The 25826-nt window shown below is 40.9% G+C and overlaps 1 protein-coding gene across 1 annotated transcript in view; it reads left to right on the top strand.

Annotated features, from left to right (window-relative positions):
• DDX4 (DEAD-box helicase 4) overlaps positions 1-8402 on the top strand; it is a 36947-nt gene extending 28545 nt beyond the window's left edge. The window contains exons 14-18 of the mRNA XM_075739771.1: positions 2144-2289; positions 3035-3134; positions 4971-5241; positions 5680-5766; positions 7871-8402. Of these exons, the coding sequence (XP_075595886.1) occupies positions 2144-2289; positions 3035-3134; positions 4971-5241; positions 5680-5766; positions 7871-7951 (685 nt within the window). The 3' untranslated portion in view covers positions 7952-8402. The remainder of the gene's footprint in view (positions 1-2143; positions 2290-3034; positions 3135-4970; positions 5242-5679; positions 5767-7870) is intronic.
• Positions 8403-25826: the final 17424 nt, after the last annotated feature.

Below are 25826 nucleotides of genomic sequence, written 5' to 3'. Positions count from 1 at the left end.
TCTTTCAAGTAGGGAGAAAACATCTTCAGTGGTTGGCTGTCCTGAATGAAAGAGGGGAATGGGCTGCTTTCTCCTATTCAGTCAGTTAATACTGACAGCTGTTGGGGAGATGAATTGCCTTTCTTTTAAGTAAAGTTAAATTCACTTTAAATTCAGTCTTAAGTTGCCTGTTGTGGCTTTGGTTCCTCAGTCAAGACTTTTTTCACAGAGTGTTTTGTATTCAGAGAAGGTCTTGTAGGAACTAACAGTGGCTTGTTTCTGCAGCAGTGGATCAAGTGTTTAAATGATATTGTACATAAGTGTGGTTCATGTTCATTCCATGTGTTTACTGTTTGTGAAAGAATGTGGTCTCACTTCGCACTGCATCCTGGGAAAAGATCAGTTGTGTCTCCCTTTAAGATGCATGGTGTGCTCTGATTGGCTTAGGTTTTGAGGTTGAGAGGACTCTTAATCCCTTGATCTCTAGATCTGTTGTCTTTATCAATGTCTTTTGGCTAATGCTCTTGCTATGTGTTTTTGCTTCACACTGAGGGATGAGTAAAGAGTACTGTAACTACCAGCATCTGAAAGGACAAGATCTCTTCAACTGTGCAAGATGTTTACTGTCTGCTTCTTTTTAATGAAAAAAAAAAACAACCCTAACACTCCAGATCTACCTTTCTAGTGTCAGTCTTGCAGGACTTGCAAGTGCTTGTGGAAGGCTTCAGAAACCTGAGTGCTTGGATCATGGTTTGGAAGTGAATAATAACATTCTTGTAACCTTTTGAAACTGGAATGCCTAAAGGTGATAATCTCATTTTAGAGAATGAAAACTCTTCTTGTCTGGAATCAGTGTCTTCCTGGATTTACTGCCTTTCAGATTCTGGAGTCAGGAAAGCTAATGTTTTCCCATGCTCTGCTATCAGAGTAACTTTGGACAGTATACTACTTTGGTAGTATAGGACAACATGCTTTCTTTGGTCCTGCTGGGTTCAGACTCTCCTGCACTTGTATTCAGTGACTGTAATCAGATTTAATTTTAACATACCATTTGGTTGTGTACCTGAATTTGGATCTCTGCTGTTACATAAACCTTTGGTCTGATCACCAAGGCTCTTCCTTTGTACATGAGCTGAGAGAACCATGCACTTCCTACCTGGCTGGTGAATTTCAGTTGAGCATTTGGGGCATCGTATTTTCCATTAAAAGGTCTTTTCTTTCTTGTCTCCTAACCTGGTTTTTGTTTCCTATTCTGTTTACAGAGATTTTAAACTTGTCCTTTACTTTTAATTTAGAACTATGTTTCTCAGATCTTAAACCAGTCAGATCTTAAGACCAAACACATTTAAGTCACTAGTAACTTGTTTATTTGCTATGAAAAACACCTTTTCAGTGACAACTACACCTATAAATCAGGTAGGAGATTCAAGTCCTTAAGGCAATCCTTTAACATTTTAAAGACTTTCTTCTTTGTCAGAAATTTGTTGTAAAACTTGAGATTGTCTGTTTTCAGTTAACTTGTTGACCATCTGAATTTTACTGCAGTGGAAGCTGCTTTGTGTCACTGGGCACGAAGCACACTTCTGTATTGAGAAATGAATACAGTTCAGTAAAACTCTCAAGTTTTATGGGGCATTCCAAGGAATTGCATATTTTTGCAAGTTTGACTGCTCAGATAAGATTACCTATGTAAGGCATAACTGAAGGTCTGTGCAAAACTTGACTTTTGCCTATGACAACTGATAAATAAATGCCATATAATTGCACGCGTGTTTTTAAGCTGTGGTTTTGTTGAACAGTCAAAAAGGATGATGGTGGCTCTTGGAAGCCTGTTTTGAATTCTGTCCTGTGTGGGATTCTTCCCTGTCCCTCCAGCTCGTGATGAAATAGTGCCCCATGAACAGTTCTGTGAGCGTACATCTCAGTAACCCATTTTATTACAAGCATATATGTGTAACTCTTTCTGAGATGGGTAGACAATGCAGTGTTTGTATTATGAAAAGCTGCAGGGATATAATAATTCTGTGCATCTTCTTACTGATCAGGGGGTTTTGTACAGTATTTGTTGTGATGGTTGCTTACACATAAATGAAGTCACTTGATCTTAAAGCAAAAATAAGCTACCAAATAGACTTAATGTTACTCAATTTTGTTTGTTTTGAAGGCTGGCTGGCGAATTTTTGAAAACTCATTATTTATTTGTTGTTGTTGGACATGTGGGTGGAGCTTGCAGTGATGTTCAGCAAAATATTCTTCAAGTTCCTCAGTATTCCAAGAGGGATAAACTGATAGAAATTCTACAAAGCATAGGTAACTTTCCTTATTGCTAATTGTTTCCCAGGGTATACAAAATTTCTTGTTTTTAAACTTGTGCTCTTACTATTGACCAGGTCATGATTCCGTTCTATTTTGTGTGTTACATGCTTTACAAGACTATTGATTGAAACTTGACGCAGACCTTGGAGTTCTGTGTTTTCAGGCATATCTGTGTTAGAGGTATTTGTCAAGGTCTCATCTCTGTTGAGTACTAGCAGACAAGCTTCACAGATGTTGAGGTTTTTTAATAGGGTCAATTACAATACTTTAGCATCTGGGGGTATTATCTGCAGATTGCAGGTGTCAAACTTCTTATGGGATCATTTGGGCCTGTATTTTGTTAATGGCTGGGATTCTTCCATTTTTTTTGTCTGGAAGAAGTTTGGAATTAAAAAATGGCCTGTGTACCTTGCTGTTCAGTGCTCAGAATGGTGTGCCACTTTTAGCCACATGCTGTAGAAAGGGAGTGCATACCTATCAGAGAACAACATTCGTTTCTTCCTTTTATTGAGGAGAAAAGTACAGTGCATTTGTCTTCACCTGGGTTTCTGTGTTGATCTAGAAATTGATGGATTGAATTTAGCTAGTTCAACACAGGCAAGAAATTACAGTCATACCTTTAAAGACTTTATTCCAAATCTGTTCTTATTTATTTGTTTATATCAGTAACTGCAACTGTGAATAGTGAAAATGTATCAAGTTTCCAACTGCATTGGATCTGAACTCTTTTTTAACATAGGTCATGAACGAACCATGGTGTTTGTGGACAAAAAGAAAAAAGCAGACTACATTGCAGCCTTTCTTTGTCAAGAAAAAATATCAGCCACTAGCATCCATGGGTAAGTATCATTTTGAAGTGAAAGTCAGGTAATATTAAGTGGAAGTCACTTAATACTGTATCTTACGAGAAGCTTTTATTGAGATTTCATGTTTGGCCATATCTTTTTGACTTATCTTGCCTTGTTTCAGATAGCCCTGTAATCCTCAGCAGCTCTGCCCCATTGAGAGTGTAGTGTTTCTGAAGGCCAGTTCTCACAGCATTTGCTGAGTATACAACTCTCTGGTTGACCACACTTGAAACGCTCTATATGAACTGGAGAATCTTATGTTTACTGCTTTAAAAAAAAATAAAAGTAATTCAGTAGAATCAGCTGTTGTTTATATGCAGTTTTTGTCATCATTTGTGCGATCAAAACCAGACCTTTTGGTGTTAATGGTGAGATAATGTTCATAAATTCAAGTGGCAGTTGTGGACCTTCTACTTTGTCTTACAGGCTTCCTCAAAGTGACGAGCTAAGTTGACTCATGTACCATACAGATTTGTGATGTCATTTCTGCTGCCTTGATGTGTTCAGGGACATAGCATTTACATGGAGAATTTGTGTTTGTAGTCTACTCATTACTGTTGCGTATTTGAAAAATTCTAGGAACAAGGAGAAATAGCTGCTAATTCCAGGTTTAAAGCCATCTAAAAGATGGTCTGTCTTTCACATAACGAGCTGGAATGTAGTTCTGTGGTGTTTGTTAGAATGCCAAAATGTAGGACAACAAACTAAATCTTAAGATTCCCAGTGAACTGAAGCACAACAAAAATGTAATTTTGAAATATTTTTCGTCTTGTAACAGGAGGAAGGGACTTGAATTCTTGCCTATTAAAGGGTCTTTTGGACAGTGTTCTGACAGATGTCAGAATATCAAGGTTGTAGGTGGGTTAAAATGGTCTTAGTACACAGAGAGAAGATACTTGTGTATATCCTGTGCCCTGTCAGTTTTACAGGTGTGTGAATGGCCATTTTGAGAAGACCTGGCCTTCTCTTCTTGGCTAACCTGAATTGCTATCCCACATTGTCTTGCGTGGGAGGAGGTTCTTGACATTATTTCTGTGAATTAAGGTATACTTACAAAGAGAATAACTGGGTCCATGGAAGCTGCTGAACTGTCATGAATGTTAGTGATTTCTGATTCACTTAAGTTTTTCAAGTTGAAGTTAGTTAAGATAGTTGCTCTTCTGTGGAATAGTGGTCATACCAGATTTCACTAAATGTCCCATGTTAGATTCAAGAGAGCACTGTTCTGAGCTTTCTAATTGGTTCTCTAATTTGGACAACAAAGAACAGCAGTTAAACTCTGAGCTACTGGATAACCTGTAAATATTCTTTAAAAATGCAAACTGCAGAGCAAATCTACTTTTCTTCTCATGATGATAAAAAAAAAAAGGCAAGTTCTATACTGTTGGCTGGCCATACTTTTTAGTATATCTGAAAAATGGCCTGTGCAGGAGTCCACCTAGACTTCATCTTTACTCTTCTGGCTCCTTGCTACAAAGCGGTAAGAAAAGCACTTCTAACTGTCATGAAGAAATAGTTAAACAAGTGGATCTTCTTAGGGAGGCAGTGAGTTCAATACATGATTATCTCTGGTTCTTTAAAAAAAAAAACCAAAACACTAGTTTCTCTAGAGCCTTAGGTTAAAATAGTTGCTGTGTCTTACTCTTAATCAGTTAAAAATTCGTGAAACCTAAACTGATAGTGTGTGGGTTGTTGGTTTTGATTTGTTTTCCCCACCCCCCTCCCCGAGTACTATTTCTGTCCATGAATCATGACCTTTTAACTTGTATCTTAAATAATACTGCAGATGTTTCAAGATACCCATTTTAACCATTGCTTTCTTTGTAGAGATAGAGAACAGAGAGAGAGAGAAGTAGCTCTTCAGGATTTTCGTTCTGGAAAATGTCCAGTTCTTGTGGCAACTTCAGTGGCAGCACGAGGTCTGGATATTGAAAATGTTCAACATGTTATTAATTTTGATCTGCCTTCCACCATTGAAGAGTATGTACACCGAATTGGACGAACTGGTCGTTGTGGAAATACAGGCAAAGCAGTTTGCTTCTTTGATAACAGTACAGATGGCCATCTTGCACAATCTCTAGTTAAAGTGCTTTCAGATGTAAGTTTCAAATCTTAGTACTTAACTTTTTCTGTTCTTTAGGATTTCATTTTACTGCACTGATATGCTGGTTTTGGCTGGGATAGAGTTATTTTTTTTCATAGTAGCTCATATGGGGCTGTGTTTTGGATTTGTGCTGGAAACAGTGTTCATAATGCAGAGATGTCTTTGTTACTGCTGAGCAGTGCTTACACGCTTTTCTGTGTGTAAGGCTTTTTCTGTTTCTCACACCACCCCACCAGTGAATTGATTCTCTTTCCCGTCCCACTGGGAGGGGGGGGGCGGGGAGTGAGTGAGCAGCTGCGAGGAGCTTAGTTGCCAGCTGGGGTTAAATCATGACATCTGAGCAACTATTACTTTTTTGATAGAGTTATGGAACTCTTAATATGAATTGATAAAGCAGTCAAAGTCTCTAAATTCATTTTTCTAATTATGTAGGCCCAGCAGGAAGTTCCTGTTTGGTTGGAGGAAATTGCTTTTGGTTTGCAAGGAGAAGGAGTCTTTACATCAGTTAATACCCAAAAGGTAAGCTTGGAAATTAACTGTAAGTCTTGGCCTTCAGAACTTTGTCACAGTATAAAAGTGTGTCTAGCAGTATGCATCCAGAGCAATGCCGCTGAAACTGTGTTGACTGTCACTGTGTCCTGAATCTTAGTTGTGCATCTTCAAAGTGCTCAGTATTTCTGAAACTAATTTTGGACAGCGTGGTTGACTTGGACTCTTACAGTGTGGCCTTACTAGCTGCATTAGTCGATTAGTGTCAAGAACTACTCTGCGGAAGAACAGCTGTATGCAGACATATGCAAAGGATGTAGTTTCTACTGCACATGTAGGGTAGGAGCAAATAGTTTCTAGTTACACAGCCACTGCTTGTTATGAATTGCTCAGTCAAGTAACTCATTTGACTAAACTTCAACTAATTACAGCTAGATAAATGCCCCAATCTGATTCATGTCAAAATTGTTCTTAATGTCTGTGATGAGGAGGAGCCTTCTGGTCTCTTAGTGTTGCTGATACCAGATGTTAAAATACAGCTTGAGTAAATGAAGCGGCATAGGTGGTATAGCTCTCAAATTACTCTGCAGTCACTAGTATAGGATTTAAATTCTATGCCTACTCCTGCTTTGAATGGTTTTGTTGTTTGGGGTTTTTTTTTTTTCAGCTGATGTTTAATACTTCTTGCTTTTATCTACTTGGATTTTAATGGCCTTCGTCAGAAGCCTTTCTTTGATCTTTTGCTTCTGTAAGAACTTAATCACATCTCAGTTGGATTCCACATGTTAATGCTGTCTTAGACACCACAAGAGAAATAATTATTCTGACTCCTTACACAATGTCTGAAGCTCGATTTCAAGCTCAGACCTTCCTTTAATTAATTATTTTTTTCCATATCATAATTAGTGAAAGTGTTGGGTGTTTTGGGTGTATTTACCTGCCTGACCAGTTCGCTAATCAGATCTGAATCTTTTCTGTTTGGGTCTTCATGGGATCTCAGGTACTTAAACTGCTTCCTTCTCGTGCTTGTAGCCTCAGTGGATCTTTCTTCTGTATGCTTGTTCAAGGACACACTTTTAATTTGTATAGGTTGCTTTTAAAGGTGGATCTTGTGAACCATCGAGTCTAGATTGCTTCCAAATACACATCTGCAACCTTTGTGGAGTGTCTCCAAGCATTTAGTGATATCTGTCATTTCTATGTCCAAGTCTGTCTTTCATGTCCTTTATGACCTCTGAGTTAACAAATACAACTGTGACTCTTTGTCCACATACTTGTGAATAGAGTAGTTTCAGGAAAAATCTTGTCTGTTTGCCTTGGGAGCACTGCCCTATTAATCACATAGATGCAGTGCACCAACTCTTGAATTGGAGATACCAGATTCTAATTCCTTTCTTATGAGATCTTCTGATGCCAGTGATTCTGATAGAAACTGAGCATTTGTAATCATCCCTCTTTTTTTCTTTGAAATTCACTATTAAAACTGTTTTTTGCTGTCTTACTATTACTGAAAGAGAGGGTTATATCATCTAGTGTTCAATAAGGATCCTGGTGCCCTTTCTCCTGGGGAAGAAAGGTAACATCTTACTTGTGTAAGTAAATATTTTACAATATTTACTTTCCCTTTCAAAAGGAATATATGAAAGGGCCATTTGATAATCAGATGCTGACTTTGAAAGAGGAATCTGTTGGAGGCTCTTAACTGATTATTTTGGGACAATCTTACAGGTAACTGGGCTTCATCCTTTTTCCAAAGGAAAAGGATTTTGCTGGCAAAGTAATGCAGATAGCCATTCTTAAATAAAAAATGGAGAAGGAAGTTTTTCCCCAAAGTTATGTGAACTGATTTGTGTTGACTAAGAGAAGAAGCTGGGATTTGAACTTTGGGAAGGATTATTCCCACACCTGATAAAATCTGAGGTTGATTAGAGTGCATTAATTTCAGACTAGGGTCTAAAAACCTTATGTATAGACGTGTAATGATGAAAGAGCTTCTGTATTTATTTAAAAAACATGATGTTCAAGTTACATTGAGACATGCATGCTGAAAGTTAAAATTGTTTTGTAGTGACTTTTACAGTTAAATGTTTGAAAGTGTTAATGATTCTAAACTAGTACCTGTTCTGTTTCCTAGAACTATGGAGGCAGAGGCAACATGAACCCGGGAGGATTGAAGATGTCGTATTCTGCAAATGCATTTGAGTCATGGGATTAAAACTACTTTAGTACCAAACTAAATTTTATTCTGTTGTGTTTTAAGTGAACTGTTGCCTTTAATGTTCCTTACTGTTGAGCTTATGGAACATTTAATGTTTGAGTAGCTCCTATCATATGCTAAAGCTTGCAGCAATGTATATGTACTCTGTTGTGATGAACACAGTGATAATTATCACAATGTAGGAAGACAAAAAATCTTTTAGGAAACACTTTGAGTATTAAGTGTTAAAACTTTTGGTGTTTGATGCTTGGTAACTAGTATGCTGCTGTAAAAAGATGGGGGCATTGCAATTAGAAAATAGTAGATCCGTTGAGCGACTTTGTTACCAAAATTTTGCATGGGAACATAGTCTTATGAGGACCTAGTTTGGGAAAGAGCTTTATGTAAAGGGCTCATCTAAACTTAGTATTTGTTCCTTTTTGTAACAAGTTAGTTATAAAATTCGAACCTAGTGATGAGATGACTTAATCTTAAGGATCTGTTAAAACATCTTGTAAACAGTTATTTAATAAAAGCTTGAAGAGTGCATATTGATGGTTGTTTCTACATCAGATATACAAAAAAAGCGTATGTCATTGCAGTTTCTTCAACTGGTGGTATTTTGATATGCATGGAAAATATGCATCGCCATATGGAACTAAGTGTTAGTGACTACATCCACTACTTAGTTGAAATACATGTTTTTACAGAGCTATCTTTAGAGAAGGATGGAGCCCTGTGTTGCTTCTAGTATAATGTTTTTGCCTTTGACAGACATAAGTACTCTTCTGTTACCTCTTGTGGAAAAATTCACTTTAGAACAAGCTTGGTGGCTCAGGTACAGAAGAGTTTCCCAGACCTGTGGAAGCTATGGAGGGTGAGCAGCCATTAACAGTTCAAGGAGATTTCCTTAAAGTTGCCTCAAAGAAATTGTGGTGGTGGTGGGGTTATATTTTTTTACCAGTGCATGTGCTACAAAGATGCATATCCTTGTGTTCTAAAGGAAAATGGCAAAGTACTTGTAATCTTCATTTGTAATGTCTTGCACTGCTGAACAAGCTTACAAGCTTCTCTCATGTTCTCTGGTATTTACTGATAATATACTGAGCACTATTTCTTATACAGTCTTCCCACTTAAAACATGGAAATAATACTTTTAAGCTCTGCTTACGGGACTGAAGGTTTAATGCCCAAGGACTTGGGCAGTACTATGGAATCTGTTATTGTGGAAAAGCAGGCTGTTGTTCTTTATATTTTGTATGAATATATTTTCAAAAGTATCTGTTGAAATACCTATTTACAGAAATACTGTTATTTTTGTAGACTATATTTTGTATTTATGTAGTTTTACTGCTACGTAATGTGCAAAAAAGTAAGTCTTAATTGTGTACTTGGAAGTGTGCTGAAGGGATAGTATAATTAAATTGCAACTCATAAGCAGTGGATGTATTTAAGCTTGAAGTCTGTAATTCAGAGTACAGTACCCTGAGCAGCATGACTCCTTTTCGTGACAAGTCTCTTTAGGGATTTTTGCATCCATTATGAATTTCAGGTAAGAAATTAAGAGTGTTTGTGATTGCTGTCCACAACAAATGCAAGTGAACTACAATTTTTGGAGGAGACTGTACAGTTGATGAAACCTTCCATTTCTGTGAAAAGAAACCAAAGGAAATAGTCATGGGTGACTTGTAACCTAGAATAAACCTGTGAAGGGAACTCAGCTTAGCCTTGTTTAAAGGACCCCTTATGTCACTTAGATTTTTACTTTGCCTCCCGTTTTATCCCTTTTGAGTTGGGGGGGGAGGGCAGCAGAGAGAGTTCTTTAACTGTCGAAAGAGCTGTTCTGGTCCTATTGTTCTTTATCACTTGCACTAAAAGATAAGAAAAAAAATGGTGCTGTTCTAGCTTAGAGCTACTGTTACCGTAGTACTATGTCACATTTTGCTGCTGGGAACTGTAAGTGCTCAAGTTGGTCAGCATCTTCCTTTAGAAGTACTGCATGAAAAAACTAAGCATAGTGAAATTTAATCTTTAGAGGAGTTGAAGGTAGAGCTTGTCATACCTGACTAAAGGTCATAACAGGGTGGGTGGAAGTTAAAGCTGCAGCAATCTCGGGCTTCCATTTTATTTGTAGCTTGGAAAGCAAAGATTCAAATAGCTTTTTAGTACCTATTACCTTATAAAATACAACATCTCAAATTACTCCTATAAGAATTAAGAGCATGTGTATACAGGAGGTTTATCAGAATTTATGGGCTTTCCTTAAATATTTTGAGAAAAGAGTATTCATCTTTGTGTAATTTGGGGTGGGTGGAAAGAGGGTTGATAATCTGATTTTCTGAATAAACCTTTATCTAGTTAAAGGTAAAACTGGAAAGTGAGTATGTGCGCACACTTGCAGTATCTTTTCAACGCACGTTTGATTTACTGTTTCACTACTCTGTTCCTTGTAGATACTTTTTGCATCTTGTCTCTGCGTGCACGGGACTTGCTTGATTTATTTCCTCATGTTTCCAGGTAGAAAGAGTTTGCACAGAACTTCTGCTTGAACTTGTCTGCATGAGGTCCTGAAGTTATGGTATATCTCTGTTTTGCAAGATAGTGGCATTATGCACTGAACCACATTCTTTATTTTTCTTCTACTTCAGCTAGGTGTAAATGTGCTATAGGTTATGGAATTTATCAAAAATATTAACTAAAATATTTCAGACAAAAAACCAGTGACGTGACCAATGTCACAATGGGCAGTGCATTAAATAGCGCATGCATAAATCTGGAACCCATGGTAAAATCTCTCTGGAATATTTGGTGGCATGACGTTTGCAAACAATTGGCTTGAAGTTCCATTTTACAACAGTCCCTAAATAACCTTAGAACATAGTACTCTTCAACACACACCATATCAGTCTGAGCAAAGGCAGACTTTTTTTATATTTTCTTTACATGGAAATGTTTATTTCTTACCTGTGCATTCTACAACTTCAGTCTGGTTTTTTCCGCATGTTCAGAACTGCGCCTTTCCTAAGGGAATAAAACTGGCCATCTCTTTCATTTAAATGAAAAGGTGATAGGAGTTCTCACAAGCAGATGTTTTAATACTGTTAACTGTTTTCCAGCTACATCATGAAACTATAAAAACCAACCCAACAAAAAAACCCACCACAAACTCACAACCCAAAAAAACCTGTCCCTAGAGTGGTCATGAGGTAATTTTAAGAGGAAAACAAGTCAGGTTTACAATTTCTCACCCTCTCAGAAAATGCTGAAGTCTGATGTCAGATAATTTTGTCTCATCAGAAGTGCAGAATGACCATTAAAAAGGGAGTGAGGGAGACTTAGGATTAAGGAAAATGGAAAACCTCAAGAATGTTTGCAGAAACTACAGTTCCTTCTTGAATATTCACTTTTGGTTTAAGCCTCTTGTGACTGACTCTTCAAATGTGTATTTAATCTGCAGGAATATAATTCAATTTTAGCTGGAGGAAAATACTGGCAAACAAAGGAAGCTGGGGTGGGGAATGAACTGCACTGCCAGCTGCCTCTGTTACTTTTATTCCTGCACTCAGGTAATTTTATATTTGTATGGAGAACGTGTTGAAAGTCTTACTGGGAAATACTGTGTTCATACCTGCTTCACTCAACAGTTCCGTTGTCCTCCAGGTGGCAGTCAAGATAAGTGTTCGTTAAAGATTTCACTGAACTGATTGAAACCTGAAATACATGTGCTTGTAATTCCTTCTAGATGCTTCTGCCTACAGTTGTACTAACCTCATGGGGTTGAATGTTTGTATTTACCTCCATGTTTATATTAAAAACACTGTATTGGTGCATAGTTCAAGATTAAGCTGGGGTTTTTTGACAAGTTAGTGTTGTCAAATGCCATCAAGCCTTTTTTTCTTCAACAATACTTTGAAAGCTGCATTTTCTTTCTTCTGTCACGTTGCAATAGTCACTTAATACAGTGCCTGAAATGCGCAACAGGAACACACGAGTTGTTTTTAATATCCTTTTTCTGTGACTTGGACCAAATGATAAAAATCTACGGCTTTGGGTTCCATCTCTTAAATTTCCACCTCAGCTATGTTAGAGTCCTGTACTGATTAAAAAAAAAAACAACCTTGATTTTTTTCTTTTCACAGTTACCTGGGCTGTACTGTGATACAACACGGGTAGGTACGAAACTCATTGGTGTACAGCTGTGGTTGCAGATAGTACCATGCTTCTGTTTGAATGTTCTGTCACTACCCTGTAATTAAACTGCAGTCATTCAAGTACTCTGTAAGCTGGATACAGGTTTACAAACAATGTCACTCAAGCGTGGTATCTTAAAAGTAAGTAGGCACAATTAATTTATAAATAATGATCGTGACTCAAAATACTGTGAGGCGATTAAGCTCTTACGAATAAAATTTACTGGTGTAGTAGTACAGAGGATGGCTAAGAAAATGCACAAAAATTAGTCATGAGTAAAAATGAAAGGGAAATTCATAGATTCATAGATTTGTAGGGGTTGGAAGGGACCTCTGGAGATCATCTAGTCCAACCCCCCTAGGATCCCCCCGAGGATCACCTGGAGCAGGTTGCACACGATCATGTCCAGGCAGGTTTTGAATATGTCCAGAGAAGGAGACTCCACAGCCTCTCTGGGCAGCCTGTTCCAGTGCTCTGTCACCCTCGAAGCAAAAAAGTTTTTCCTCATGTTCAGATGGAACTTCCTGTGTTCCAGTTTGTGCCCGTTGCCCCTTGTCCTGTCGCTGGGCACCGTTGACAAGAGCCTGGCCCCATCCTCTAGACAGCCACCCTTTAGATATTCAGAAGCATTGATGAGATCCCCTCTCAGTCTTCTCTTCTCCAGACTAAACAGACCCAGCTCTCTCAGCCTTGCCTCCTACGAGAGATGCTCCAGTCCCCTCATCATCTCTGTAGCCATTTGCTGGACTCTCTCCAGTAGTTCCCTGTCTTGCTTGAACTGGGCAGCCCAGAACTGGACACAGTATTCCAGAAGTGGCCTCACCAGGGCAGAGTAGAGGGGGAGGATAACCTCCCTTGACCTGCTGGCCACGCTCTTCTGAATTGCACCCCAGGATACCGCTGGCCTTCCTGGCCACGAGGGCACACTGCTGGCTCATGGACAGCTGCTTGTCCATCAGGACTCCCAGGTCCTTCCCCACAGAGCTGCTTCCCAGCAGGTCAACCCCTAATCTGTACTGGTACTTGGGGTTATTCCTCCCCAGGTGCAGGACCTTACACTTGCCCTTGTTGAATTTCATGTGGTTCCTCTCTGCCCAACTCTCCAGCCTGACCAGATCTCGCTGAATGGCAGCGCAGCCTTCTGGTGTGTTGGCCACTCCTCCCAGTTTTGTATCATCAGCAAACTTGCTGAGGGTGCATTCTGTCCCCTCATCCAGGTCATTGAGGAGTATGTTGAACAAGACCAGACCAAGCACTGACCCCTGGGGCACACCACTAGCTGCGGGCCTCCAACTAGACTCTATGCCGCTTGTCACAACCCTCTGGGCTCCGCCATTCAGCCAGTTCTCTACCCACCTCCCTGTCCACTCATCCAACCCACACGTCCTAAGCTTGCTAACGAGGATGTGCTGAGAGACGGTGTCAAAAGCCTTGCTGAAGTCAAGGTAGACAACATCCACTGCTCTCCCCTCATCCACCCAGCTGGTCATGCCATCATCGAAGGCTATCAAACTGGTCAGGCGTGATTTCCCCTTGGTGAATCCATGTTGACCACTCCTACTACTCCTTCTTCTCCACATGCTTATTGATAACTCCCAGAATAAGTTGTTCCATTTTCTTTTCAGGGATGGAGGTGAGGCTGACTGGCCTGTAGTTTCCTGGCTCAAATTAAAAACATTTAAGTTTCAGACTTACAGCAGTTGGGCAAGATGGCCTCCAGAATTCCCTTCCAATCTCAACCATACTGTGATTGTGATTCTATGAGAACAGATCAAACCACAAGACAAAGTTGAGAAGGAGCTGGGACTTAAGGCATATCACAAGATGACTCTGAATTGATAGTTTTAAGCAGCTAGGAAACAAATACTCTAGGATGCATGAAGATCAGGAAGAGGCAAGGGAGTATGCACTTCTCAGGCTGGCAGGTAATAAATACCATGCTGGGTAGGACCAGCAGACACATTCAAGAATAGGGCTACCATCCAGAGTGACCTGGGCAGGCAGTTCAGCTTGGACAAATGCTCTAACAGCATTTAAAAGGATAAGTTAGGGAGTTTGAGTATATTTCTTATCGGGATCGTAATAGATCAGTACCCCCTTGTGCAGGACACCATCCCTGAAAGTTTTCAAGACCAGACAGGATAAGGCCCTGAGCCACGTGCTCCAGTCTCCTTGCTGATGCTTTGAGTGAGAGGTTGGACTGGGGCCTTCCTATGATCCCCCTACTATTTCAGGTAGCAATGGGAGTGAAGAAGGCTAGGGAGAGTCTCTTCTGAATTCAGGGTATGATTGTAGTCAGTCTTCAAGATGAAATGGTGGTGCATCCAGCAAACAATTTCTAGGGTAGTGGGAGAAACAGAGCAGACAACAGTACTCTGGAGAAGGGTAGTTGGGAATTTTTTCCAAGTTAGTGAGATATGATTTTTATGGGACATACGTAAAGCAACATTGACAGCAAGTGTTCTGCTTTTGATGTTAACGGGATGCCAGGTTAGTGACAAGAATTGGACATCCTTTGTGCTCAAAGGAAAATGTAAATTAGTGGTTTACGGCCTTTGATCTGGAGTTACTCATGGGCTATGGACTAGTTCTAAGGGATCTGCAGGTAGTAGCTGAGAAAAGCAGGCATTCTGACAGTATGTTTAAATTTGCTGATTAAGGGCTGCACCTCCACTCAAGGGCGTAGGAGTTGAAAGACTGTAAACAAGAGTTCTGACCAACAGAAAGATACAATAGTATGTCCTCAAAACTGTTTAGTACCAGATTGATTTAAGTCCTTCACAATGTTTTGGCTGATAGGAAAGCAAACTATAGCAAACACTTTATAAATAGCCTGTTTTGAAAAAGTCTTTTTAATTGTGGGTAATATTTGTTGGAATTTGTATTCTCCTGCAAATCAGTTAAAAAAAAAATACCAGAGAACAGACCTGTCTCTCATTGATCTCAGTCAGGGCAGGGAGCAGAAAGCAAGCTCTCTGGACATTTGTCAGTGTGGTAGCTGGCTTTATGCAAAATCTACATTCCTCTTTGATTTAAGACAAACTGTAAGCCTTTAATGCTGGGTCATAAGAAGTGTTTTTTTTCCTGTGTCAGCTGGTTCAGTAACTGAGCGTGCTGTGTAGCTCTTCCAGGGAATTCTGTGGTGACACAGGAGTGGGATATTGTGACATCTGTCACAACTTCATCCTCAGTAACACCATATATGGATGAGTCTTGGTCAGATGTGGATGTCTACATGGTCCCGTGCATTGGGAATTATCAAAGATGAACATACTGTTTAGTAATTGCAGATTTTACTTTCTGTGACTATTACTGTGTGTGTGTTTAGTTTCAGTCTTTGGCAATGACATTTCTTATAAACCCTCTGTTATTTGAGATTTTTATGGTGTGATTGTTCCCATCTCTTAACTACAGCAGTCAATAAAGCAACAGCCTATGCAATGTGGACTAAGGATGTGGGAGTCTCACATTTAAATGCATTCTCTTCAAATTTATCTGATCTTCATATTTTTTCTAATTAAGGAAAATGTTGGAATCAAGTGGGACAGTAATTCTAGGCTTTAGTTCAGTAGTGCTTGAAATATAAATATTTAATATTTTTCATTTTATGCTGTTTATTTTCTTCAAAGTAACTGTACAGTATGGTCTTTGGCACCTCTGAGTGTAATTAGTTTGGCTTTTATTTCTTTTCATTAAGCAGAAGTGAAAATATTATGGTGAGGAAGGATACTTAGAGGAACTATTTTATGTTCAAGACTAGGGAGTCAGCTCTTTGTTCAGAGTTGACAAATTATTTGGGAGCCAAACACTACCGAAAATAGCTGTCTTCCTCTTTATGCTTCGAAATAGTTGTACAAATGCAACTTGCCTGTCAGAGCCTGATTTCCATATATAAATTAAGAATAATATTTTCTTTCGAACTCATTATAAATGTGCCTGTTGCCTGCTGGTATTGGCTGAGAAATATAGACAGTGGCTGTAGTTAACTGCTTTTAGCATACTAGCTTGTTGTCGCTACTGCAGTGTAATAATATCAAGCAGGATTTCCTTGCACTGTTGTCTTTCCCCTCCATTTTAACTGAGTTAGCTAAAATAGGCTTCAATATCTAATCCTTACTAAATAGCTCTGCCCTTTAAAGAACACTATGTTTTGCTTTTCCTCCGCTATTCAAAGTAAAATATGGACATAGTCACAGGAGATGGGATGGTTGCTTACAAAGATTTTTCCACCCCCCTCCCCCCAGAAAGATGAATGAGATTTGAAATGAAAGAAGTTGACTCAATTTCGGCCTTTTGGTGCACTTCCCTTTTACCACTACTAGCAGGGAGGTGAAAACAGGCAGATGACTTACCAACAATACTTTGTCTTGATAAAGTAAAAAAATTCAATCAACTCCTCCCTCTCCACTTCCCCCCCCCAAATGCTGTTTTTCCTCCCTTTAAAACCATTATCATGTATCAGTTAAAATTGTGAAACTACCCCTGCAGCTCTATTCTGTGGGCTTCTTGGTCTAAACATGCCAGTCATATAATAAACTAAACTATATTAAAGGAAAGATGTGTTTTTTTTCCTTAGGAGATTCTGAATTTTGAGGCCATGTGCAGCATACTCAAATGTACTAAGGAAAAGGTATCATTCTGCACCAGAATGAACAAATTGCTGAGCATGCACTATATTTTTTGTAGCAGTTGTTCTGCTTAAACTTCAGAGATCACTTCTAGAACTGAACACACTTGCTTTATTCACATCTACTGTCTCGACTGGTGAATATACAACCCACCCTCACTGAAACACTTTGGGAATTTTGCTTGTGCACAAAGACTGCAAGTACAATATATACAACTTAAGAATAGAAAGCAAAGATTTATTGAAAGGTGTTGATAACTGGTAGCATGTTAGTCCGAGCTAAACATTAATATACCCTTTATAAGACTTCTGATAAGTCATGAGGAAGAACCTGACCTCAGACCACAGCAACGAAAATGCCCAGTCTCACCAAGTAAATCCTTCTTGTCCTGACTCCTTGGGAGGTGCAATTATGGGTATGCAGATAGGGAAACAGGAGCTTAAATAATTCTATTAATCCTTTATGAGAATTTCAGAGACTTGGTGATTTGTATCAGCGACATTTCCTACACTGTGTCCTATTCCAGAAAGGTGGTGACTTACCAAGTATCTGCACAGTCTCAAATTCAGATTGGTCATGCTTGCTTCTGTAACTCCATCTCTCTAAGCTAGGGATGTTTGCTTATTTTTATAAAGAGCAGTTATACTTCCATATGGTATTCTTCAGTCACCAAGATCTACCTCAGATTTGCAGGGTTAGAGAGTCATTAGTAGTTTACCTCTTAATGTTTTCCACTCTGAAAAGTTTCACAAAGCACCTCATACTAATGGCAGCATACTTCAGAAGAATGTTCAAAGCTGCTACAGTGGCTGGTCCCAAGCTGACAGCTGGAGATGGACAGTCTACAATCCCTTTGGTGGTTCTAGACAGAACCTTCAGTGAACTAAAATGTCATCACCAGCAGCTGGAGTTGATAGTGCTCACAATCAACTGTTAATGACAACAGATGCTAAATTCAGCATGTGTCTGGGGGTGCCAAGCAAAATGGCATTATTTTGTTGCTGCTCTGGCTGAGATGCTAGAGGTCTTGCTGAAGTTCTTGGTGGGCTGCTGCTTGATTGTACCAGCTTACCCTTAGCTTTCTTTCTGGGTGCTGATCCCTCAGTACGAGGGGCTCATAGCTGAACCTCCCATGAGTATCTGTACAGACAAGGTGGTTACAGGATTGGCAGCAAAGCTTTATGTCTGAAGTGCCCTCACTTTTTTATTGGACTACATCATCCAGTTGATTTGAGAGGCAGCAGAAAGTATAATATACGTGAATCTGGTGTGTTTGCCCAGGCTAACAGCCGTACTCCTGCCCACCTGCTCACTTACTCCCTGCTGCTCCACCTGAGCAGGTGAGAATGAGGAGGAACAGGAACAAGAAGGCTCATCAAGATAGATTGCTTACCAATTATCATTGCAGGCAAAATGGATTTGAGGAAAGTTAACTTTCCGATTAATAGATGGATAGATTTAATTACTGATTCAGATACTGGGAACCAAAAAGACTGTGTTGGGTTTGCGTGGCAAGGTTTTGGTAGTTTGAGAGGGGGGCTACAGGGGTGGCTTCTGTGAGAAGCTGCTAGAAGCTTCCACTGTGTCTGACAGAGCCAATGCCAGCCGGCTCCAAGACAGACCCGCCGCTGGCCAAGGCCAAGCCAATCGGTGCCTCTGGGATAACATATTTAAGAAGGAGAAAAAACAGAGAGAGCTTTTGCAGCTGGAGACAGGAGTGAGAAGATGTAAGAACATCTGCAGACACCCAAGTCAGTGCAGAAGGAGGAGCAGGAGGTGTTCCGGGTGCTGGAGCAGAGATCCCCCTGCAGCCCATGGTGAAGACCATGGTGAAGCAGGCTGTCCCCCTGCAGCCCATGGAGGGAAGATGAGGGGGTGTAGAGATTCCACCTGCAGCCTGTGGAGGACCCCACACCAGAGCAGGTGGAGGCACCTGAAGGAGGCTGTGACCCTGTGGGAAGCCCACGCTGGAGCAAGCTCCTGGTAGGACCTGTGGCCCCGTGGAGAGAGGAGCCCAGGCTGGAGCAGGTTTGCTGGCAGGACTTGTGACCCCATGGGGGACCCACGCTGGAGCAGTTTGCTCCTGAAGGTCTGCACCCTGTGGGAGACACCCATGCTGGAGCAGTTAGTGAAGGACTGTAGCCTGTGGGAGATACTCACATTGGAGAAGTTCGTGAAGGACTGTCTCCCGTGAGAGGGACTCCATGCTGGAGCAGGGGAACGATGAGAGGAGTCCTCCCGCTGAGGATGAAGAACCGGCAGAAACACCGTGTGATGAACTGACCGTAACCCCCACTCCCCGTCCCCCTGTGCCACTGAGGGGGGCGGAGGTTGAAGCCAGGAGTGAAGTTGAGCCTGGGAAGATGGGAGGGGTGGGGAGAGGTGTTTTAAGAGTTGATTTTATTTCTCATTCCTCTACTCTGTTTTGCTTAGTAATAAATAAGATAAATTCCCTCTGTAAGTTCAGTCTGGTTTGCTCGTAACGATAATTAGTGAGTGATCTCTCCCTGTCCTTATCTCGATCCGTAAGTTTTTTTTCATTGTACCTTTTCTCCCCTGTCTAATGAAAGAGGGGAGTGATAGAGGGGCTCTGGTGGGCACCTGGCCCCAGCCAGGGTCAACCCACCACAAAGACAAACATTGAAATGGAGGGAAAACACCTCTTGTCCTCCTTTTCCAAGCTCAGCTTTACTCCAAGGACTTCTACCTGCCTTGTTACTGCCACAGGTTACACTCATTCCCTTTAGAGCAGCAGCGAGGGGTGTGGGGAGGAACCGGTACTGTGGTCAGTATGTAGGGGTTTTTTCTGCACCTTCCTTCTCCCACCTTTCCTTTGCTGTGGCCCAAGTCCTCCACAGACTGCAGAGGTGATCTGTTCTGGTACAGGTCCTCTGTGGGCTGCAGGAAACACCTGCTCCGCCATGGAGTTCCCCCTCCTCTGGCCGTGGTGTTCCCTCTGCTGCTTCTTACTCCTTTTTTGTTGCCATTTCCTCTGCCTGCCTGGTGTTTTGGCCCTTTCTTAAATGCATTTTCCCTGAGGCACCACCAGCTTGGCTGAGAGGCTTAGCTGTGCCCTACGGTGGGCCTGCTGGGCTGCCTGGAACCAGCTGTGTTCCATGCATCTCCTCACCCCTGCAGCCCCTCAATACCCACACCTTGCCCCTGTAGAGTACACCCAGCCTGGGATGGCATATGGTGGGGCAGGGACCATGTCATTTTTAAGATAAGAAAGCTGAGAAGTAACAGCCCCTCTGTCTTCTGAAGGTCAGCTCAGCAAGGAGCTTTGCTTAGCAGAGATTCAAGAATTTGCAAGTGTAGTAATTAATACAATTTGCCTTTGAAGAGGCTATTTTGGCTCTTAGAAGTTTTGTATATATCACCTGTGTAATGTTGTGCTTCCTAACCTTTAATTTGGAGAACTGTGGTGCTGTTGGGCACCAGAAAGATGCTGGCTCCAGAAATAAGGTGAATCTTCAAAGCTGAACATGGTGTGTGTGGGAAGAGAGGAATATCTGTACAATAAGCTGTTCTCACCTACATAGCCTTTTTCTCTTTTTGGATCTTAGTTGCTCACAAACTTATACTTAGCAAGCTTTCAATGCAGGTGGTTATTACTATAAACTACTGTGACTCTCCCCGCATAACGGCTCTCTGTCAGGAGTAATGCGTGCTGGTTGTGGTCATCATCGGCAGTCTCTGCTCGCTGTGGTTTTGGCAGGGAAAATTAGAGGAAATGGCATCTTGTAGTCCTGATATTAGGGCCACATGGGATTTTCAGTAATTCCCTTAGTCTGTTTGTACAAACGGGTTTAATTATGCCTTTGTAACTGTAGTAAAAGGTTTGGGAAGCTTGAATGACGATAGGATGAAAACATTTAAAAAATTTCTGTAGTAAATCTCCAAAGGCAGCACTCTGGAGATAAAGCGTCACTTCTTTGGCAGCATTTTAACAGATTGCAATTACAGCTGATGTTACAGTGTTGCAATACTGTGAAGGAAGATGTGACGGGAAGGAAGTATTGCATAGTTCTCTATTCTGAAATGGATTAACGGCTTTGTGGCCTTCTTAGGAAAACACCTGATTCTTTTCTTGAGGAATAAATCCTGTCTAGAACAAAGATTAAGAAGATTCACAAGTAATTACGCTTAGCCGTTAAAACCGTTCTGTGTATATTAAATGTGGGCAGTTGGTCTCCGCACAGCATAGCAATTAGCACATTTCTTATTCCTTCTGTTAGGTTTGGACAGTTTGTAGGTCTCCTTCTGAAACTATGTAAAATAAAAATGTTAAGAGTTGTTGCACATTATTGTTGCTTATTCAGAGGTAAGGTAGTCATAAACTTGGCTGATATATTGCATTGAAACTAAGGCTATTGTCATAAACCAGAGTGTGGTTTTGAGGGTGCTGCTGTTGGGGAATTTTTATGTTAATCTAAAATGAAATTTAAGAAGGATGTAGTTAATTTTTGACCCCTTAAATGCAGCCTTACATGGAGGTTGATGCTATTAGATTTCTGATGGCAAGTTAGTTACTGAAAAAAGAGTTGTGTATACTCAGAAACTGAAAACAGAATCTATTTTCACTGGATTTTCCTCACACACAAGCTAGATCAGTAGGCAATGGAAGGACAGTAATGGCTTTTATTTATGTGTGGCTAATACAATGGCCTGAGTCAATGAGTGTCAGTACCCAGCTCCTCCTCTTTATGTTTAGGAGAATGAGGTGGTTCAAGTCGTTGGCCCAGGAAAAAATCAACCTAACAAGTGATGCAGGACTGAGTTAGCTTATACAGAGCCTTGTGAACACAAGTACTGGCATAAGAGACAGGTCAGGAATGTTGATGAGGTAAAGGAGGAACTGGGGCAGTGCCAGCTTTTATTGGCTTGCATTGCTGTGGAATTGTACTTTTACAAAATTGATAACAATGCACCTTCATATGCAGAAGGAAGTTTTATCCTGCTGCTGACAGGGGAAAAGAGTATTCTTAGAAGATAGCTTCCATTATATGGTATAGCTACACAACTACGTGTATTTGGTGATCTTGTAAAGTAGTCAGAATGTGGGTCAGCTTGCAATGTAACTTTAAAACTATGCTACTCATTTCTTATGACATTAACCTGCCAGATCTGAAGTCATAGCAATATTAATGTTACTGTGCAAGGAAGATGTAGGTTCTGAAGCAGTTAGAATTTCCAAATGTGAATACAAACTATTAATTTTATTTGCTGTTGCGTATATCAGGAAAGCCTTTTCTCAAATATGTGTTGCTGTCCTTTCCATAGTTAGAAATATAACATTTAAGAACTATGTTCCTATATAAATTATTAAAACAGTTAAATAAAAATGAAATATGAAGTTACAGATTGCTTTTATGTTAATCCTTTTTTAGCTACAAAACTTGTCTACAAAAAAAGTGGCACGGCTACCTTTAAACTTCTGTAAAAATAAATTCAAGTCTCAATCGGGTGGTCTTTTGCAGGCTATATTAACACTAGCATTAAAGTTGACTTGAGAATGTAAACAAAAAAGGCTCAGAATGAGTCTTTGGTTTAGAAACCAAAGATACAATGTTTTTCTGCTTCCTTTCGCAATTACATTACAATTACAAGTTTATAGGAAAATAAAGTTATGGCTTTGGTATTTGAATTAGTCAATACTTTGTGTCCTGTGGGGAAAGTGCCTGGTTTTCAAGAGAATGGCTCATCAAGATCTGAAGTCTTTGTAGCAGGACAGGAAAAAAAAAAATTGTTATAGGGATTGGGAAACCGGTGTGAGTTGGAGAGGCACAGGCAGAGTAGGAGTAGATGGAAAGGGCAGAGTTAAGAGGAGAGTTAGGTTTGATCTTGCTTTGGCTAGGCATTTGAGAGACAAGGTTATCAGATTTACCAGAGTAACTCAGGCACGTGCTTCTCAACATATGTGACCACCACATGCATCTTGACTTCTTCCTTGCCAACAGCATTGAGCAATGGCTTTTCAGGATGCTGGTGAAATTGTTAATGTGGACATGGGCACTTTGCTTCTCCTGGTCATTACTATTTTGCCCATTCATATAGATACCCCTGATTCACTCATTTCTGCCTTCATTTCACTGATGACTGGTCTGGTAAGGATTCACAGATTGGTAGGGGTTGGAAGGGACCTCTGGAGATCATCTAGTCCAACCCCCCCTGCTAGACCAGGATCACCTGGAGCAGGTTGCACACGATCATGTCCAGGCAGGTTTTGAATATGTCCAGAGAAGGAGACTCCACAGCCTCTCTGGGCAGCCTGTTCCAGTGCTCTGTCACCCTCGAAGCAAAAAAGTTTTTTCTCATGTTCAGATGGAACTTCCTGTGTTCCAGTTTGTGCCCGTTGCCCCTTGTCCTGTCAGTGGGCACCGTTGACAAGCGCCTGGCCCCATCCTCTAGACAGCCACCCTTTAGATATTCAGAAGCATTGATGAGATCCCCTCTCAGTCTTCTCTTCTCCAGGCTAAACAGACCCAGCTCTCTCAGCCTTGCCTCCTACAAGAGATGCTCCAGTCCCCTCATCATCTCTGTAGCCATTTGCTGGACTCTCTCCAGTAGTTCCCTGTCTTGCTTGAACTGGGCAGCCCAGAACTGGACACAGTATTCCAGAAGTGGCCTCACCAGGGCAGAGTAGAGGGGGAGGATAACCTCCCTTGACCTGCTGGCCACGCTCTTCTGAATTGCACCCCAGGATACCGCTGGCCTTCCTGGCCACGAGGGCACACTGCTGGCTCATGGACAGCTGCTTGTCCATCAGGACTCCCAGGTCCTTCCCCACAGAGCTGCTTCCCAGCAGGTCAACCCCTAATCTGTACTGGTACTTGGGGTTATTCCTCCCCAGGTGCAGGACCTTACACTTGCCCTTGTTGAATTTCATGTGGTTCCTCTCTGCCCAACTCTCCAGCCTGACCAGATCTCGCTGAATGGCAGCGCAGCCTTCTGGTGTGTTGGCCACTCCTCCCAGTTTTGTATCATCAGCAAACTTGCTGAGGGTGCATTCTGTCCCCTCATCCAGGTCATTGAGGAGTATGTTGAACAAGACCAGACCAAGCACTGACCCCTGGGGCACACCACTAGCTGCGGGCCTCCAACTAGACTCTATGCCGCTTGTCACAACCCTCTGGGCTCCGCCATTCAGCCAGTTCTCTACCCACCTCCCTGTCCACTCATCCAACCCACACGTCCTAAGCTTGCTAACGAGGATGTGCTGAGAGACGGTGTCAAAAGCCTTGCTGAAGTCAAGGTAGACAACATCCACTGCTCTCCCCTCATCCACCCAGCTGGTCATGCCATCATCGAAGGCTATCAAACTGGTCAGGCGTGATTTCCCCTTGGTGAATCCATGTTGACCACTCCTACTACTCCTTCTTCTCCACATGCTTATTGATAACTCCCAGAATAAGTTGTTCCATTTTCTTTTCAGGGATGGAGGTGAGGCTGACTGGCCTGTAGTTCCTGGGTGCTGGGATGTTTAGCCTAGAACTGCTTTCAGTACATAACTTTCAAATTGTTTAAAATTATTGGCAATGGCTGAGCAAGTGAGATGTAAATAGAAGTGCCTTACCTTTTTTTTTTTTCCTTCCTTAAATGAGAGTCTGACCAATTTGTCCCTGAAATTTTGAAATGTTTTGGTTCTTTTCTTGTGCAACTCTGACACTCAGGTATCTTTGATTTTACAAGTTTTACATCCCAATTGGATCGATCAAAAGAAGATGTACATGCAGCTCAAAATGTGGCAGAGTTTTTAAATGCTTTTTGAAATTGCAGTTCCAAATGCTTGAGGGTTAGAAAATGCTTTAGTGTCATGTTTTCATAGTTGTTGGAATGTGTGTGTCCCCACTTTTCTTAAGATGTCACTGAGTCTTCCACTATTTCATGGTTAAAACCTACTTTGTCAGTTCTTGAAGTAAAGTTCTGTGCATTTGTTTTCCATCAAACCTGCTTTCATCAAGATTGCATGATTAAATGCTGGCAGGTCAGTTTGCAGACTGAGCAGTGAAAATGGACCTCGTATTTCCACTTACCTAGACAGTTCTCTGCTTTGTGCCAAAGTGTTAATTTATACAGACTCACTGTAATTATACAGTGATTATTAACTTTATAGAGTGTGTTCGTACAAAATACAGAAGAGAAATGCTTTTCAAAACTGAGCTACTGTAAGGTAACAAATTAATGTGGGTCAGATTTTTAGCTGTAGTTCTGCGGCGTCCTGTCTGATCCTGCCAACAGGGACAGCACAAATGCCTCCCTTCAAGAAGGGGTAGCATCTGACATCATCCAGTCCCTGGAGCAGCCATCTCTGAATCACCAGCCAAAAGAACACTGGTAGAGAGGAGTGGGCAATGAGAACAGTGAGTCTTCCTTTTGAAGGCACTTTCTTGCCCTATATTTCAGGAATAGCAGCTTCACTTTCCTCTCACCCTCAGGACAGAAGAGTTTGTCCTTTTAGAGCATTCATATGCAAGTTGGATAAAAGCATCTGTTAGGTGCGGATATGAAAACACTTTTTTTGGCATGATTTCTGTTACACTGTAAAGGTTTCCTGTCTTCTGTTGCAAATCACTTTTGGTAAATGTTTTTGTAAGATATTTTTCCCTTTACTTTCAAGTCATTACAAATGGTGGTAGTTGGAACAGTTAGGGCTGCTTTCATTAAGTGCCCTCTGCATCCTGGAATCTCCTAAGTGCTACAGCCCAGTTCGCACCAAAACATTTAAGACTATGGGAGCTTTAATTTAAGCGTAAAAGTAGTCCTGAGGCAGTCAGAAGGATAACTTGAGTCTTTTTTTAAAAGTTAAGCACTTGCTTAACTATTTTGTTAGGTCTGGTGTAACTTTTCATCACTTTCAAAAACTGAGTGGCCATCTTTCAGTAAGTCAATAAAAACAATGTATTAATCTGTCAGCACAGGCAACTATTAGACCAAGTCCAGAATACACATCTAAATAATTTTTTAAAAAATAAGGGTCTAGTCTTGCCTTTTCTTTCATGCTTAGTAAAAAAAATAAAAAAATCTAGTATGTCAAGGAGAGTTTAGGTTACAGTTTGGGTCTGTTTCTGCTG

The sequence above is a fragment of the Balearica regulorum genome, chromosome Z, assembly GCF_011004875.1.
Source record: "Balearica regulorum gibbericeps isolate bBalReg1 chromosome Z, bBalReg1.pri, whole genome shotgun sequence".
NCBI classification, from domain to species: domain Eukaryota; kingdom Metazoa; phylum Chordata; class Aves; order Gruiformes; family Gruidae; genus Balearica; species Balearica regulorum.
Note: the sequence above shows the minus strand (reverse complement) of the source record. Positions and strands in the feature narration are given on the sequence as shown.